Here is a 1,839-nt window from a genome sequence, read left to right on the forward strand (position 1 = left end):
ACTCACTTCTGTTTCTCCACTTTGTAGGAGGAAGTGAGATCATCAAAGAGCTTGCTGTTCATCTCCATGAACGTCTTCAGCACATTGTAAATAAGAGAGATGATCGTCCTAAAAAAGACAACAGAGGAATGTCTAACAGGCCTATGCAGAAACAGTCTTCATTGATGTCAACAGCATTAACGTTATTGAAGAGTTTCTAGATGTGTGTTAGAATGACACTGACTGGTTCCAGTGCTCTTTGGAAACTCTGTACAGCGTGCCAAAGACCAGAGGCAGGATGACCTGGCAGTTCTCCTCTATTAGACTCAGAATGTACTCATTATTCCAGAAATACAGAGCCCGCTCTGCAACCTGAGACAGAATAAAGAGACAGAATGAGGGACCTGTACACAAACAGATGCATACATCACCTCCGCACGTTCACAAGTACTACAGGAAGACGTCTGACGAGCAGCGCAGTGTGGGAGGAATGCTCGAGTGTGAAAGAGGAAGCTGACCTGGAAATGAGGGCTGGAGATGCAGGCAGCAATCTGTTTGAATAGAGGCTCCTGCACACGGATAAACTGAGATGGTTCAATCACGTCCAGAATCTCCTCGATCTCCCCCAGGAACATCACCTGAGATCACATGACAGAATTACATACTGTACAAACACGCTACCAAATATTTCCACGCGTGAAGTCCATTTTCAATCAGCTACGTGAGTGGATTTCACAACTCTTTCAGCAAAATGTGAATTAAATAAATGTCAAAATTCATCAGACACTATTAACGGCATTAACAATCAACACAACCTTCAACATCTGCTTAAAATTTCGCAATGTAAATTAATTCAACATGTCAAACATTGGTCTGTTACAAAATATAGTATTAGTCTGTCTCTAGTAATTATCACTAGTCTGGTTTCTATTCACACATTTATGCCTTTTTTTTTTTTTTTTAATGAATGAATTAATTAAATATGCAACTTGGAAGAAAACATAGCTATTATCTGAGACAGGGTTTCCCAAACAGGTGCTCTATTATTATATAGAATGTGAAATTATAATAAATAAATGAGGCTGCAATAATTGTGATATAGCTTAGTGTGATTATCAAATCAAAGGCTGCACTTTAATTAAATAACTGGTCTGATGCACTGCGTGTTGCAAAATGATTCATTATTATAATTATCAAATATTCATTTAATATTTTACAATATAAGTGTAATTTACTAGAGGTAAAATACTACTACTAATAATACTAATTCTTTTTTATCAGAATCAGAGAAATGTGAACATGCAAATGTGTTATAAATTACTGAAATATTTACATAAAATCTCAGGGGGTAATTCAAATTAATATTTTTTGTCTAAGGGGTTTGGCTGACAAAGAAAGTTTGGGAACCCTTGTCTGAGAGGTAAAACTTTGCCTCAACTCACCTCTTTCTGAGTACATGTTTTAGGCCAGTATCTCAGCAGCCCCCTGATGATCTAATGAAGGACAGAAAACAGACAAATGAATACGACAATCATTACGACAATCATCTTTTTTGGTGTGACAGTACAGATATACTATATATACAGATATATAGTATTAGTAGCAATTCTGGTATGCATATGAAGTTGCATGACTTACATGTTCTGTAACGGTGGCATCCTTCTCCATGAATTGCACCACACAGTAAGCCAGCTGCATGAAGAGAGCACAAAAAAGATTTTAATAAAGTGACTTTCAGGTTTTCTACACACTATAGGTGTCACTTCAAAGGCTTATAGATTTTAGCTGCAGGTGCTTATGATTAAATGGTATGAGAGAGTGAGTGTGTGTGTGTGTGTGTGTGTGTGTGTGTGTGTGTGT

The 1,839-nt window shown here is 37.2% G+C and overlaps 1 protein-coding gene across 1 annotated transcript in view; it reads right to left on the minus strand.

Annotated features, from left to right (window-relative positions):
- Positions 1-1,839, minus strand: part of ppp2r5b (protein phosphatase 2, regulatory subunit B', beta) — a 22,364-nt gene that overhangs the window by 3,406 nt on the left and 17,119 nt on the right. The window contains exons 8-12 of the mRNA XM_016490740.1: positions 1,618-1,671; positions 1,422-1,472; positions 498-617; positions 224-351; positions 7-108 (exon numbers count right to left, since the gene is read on the minus strand). Of these exons, the coding sequence (XP_016346226.1) occupies positions 7-108; positions 224-351; positions 498-617; positions 1,422-1,472; positions 1,618-1,671 (455 nt within the window). The remainder of the gene's footprint in view (positions 1-6; positions 109-223; positions 352-497; positions 618-1,421; positions 1,473-1,617; positions 1,672-1,839) is intronic.

The sequence above is a fragment of the Sinocyclocheilus anshuiensis genome, unplaced genomic scaffold, assembly GCF_001515605.1.
Source record: "Sinocyclocheilus anshuiensis isolate Anshui unplaced genomic scaffold, SAMN03320099.WGS_v1.1 scaffold426, whole genome shotgun sequence".
Lineage (NCBI taxonomy): Eukaryota > Metazoa > Chordata > Actinopteri > Cypriniformes > Cyprinidae > Sinocyclocheilus > Sinocyclocheilus anshuiensis.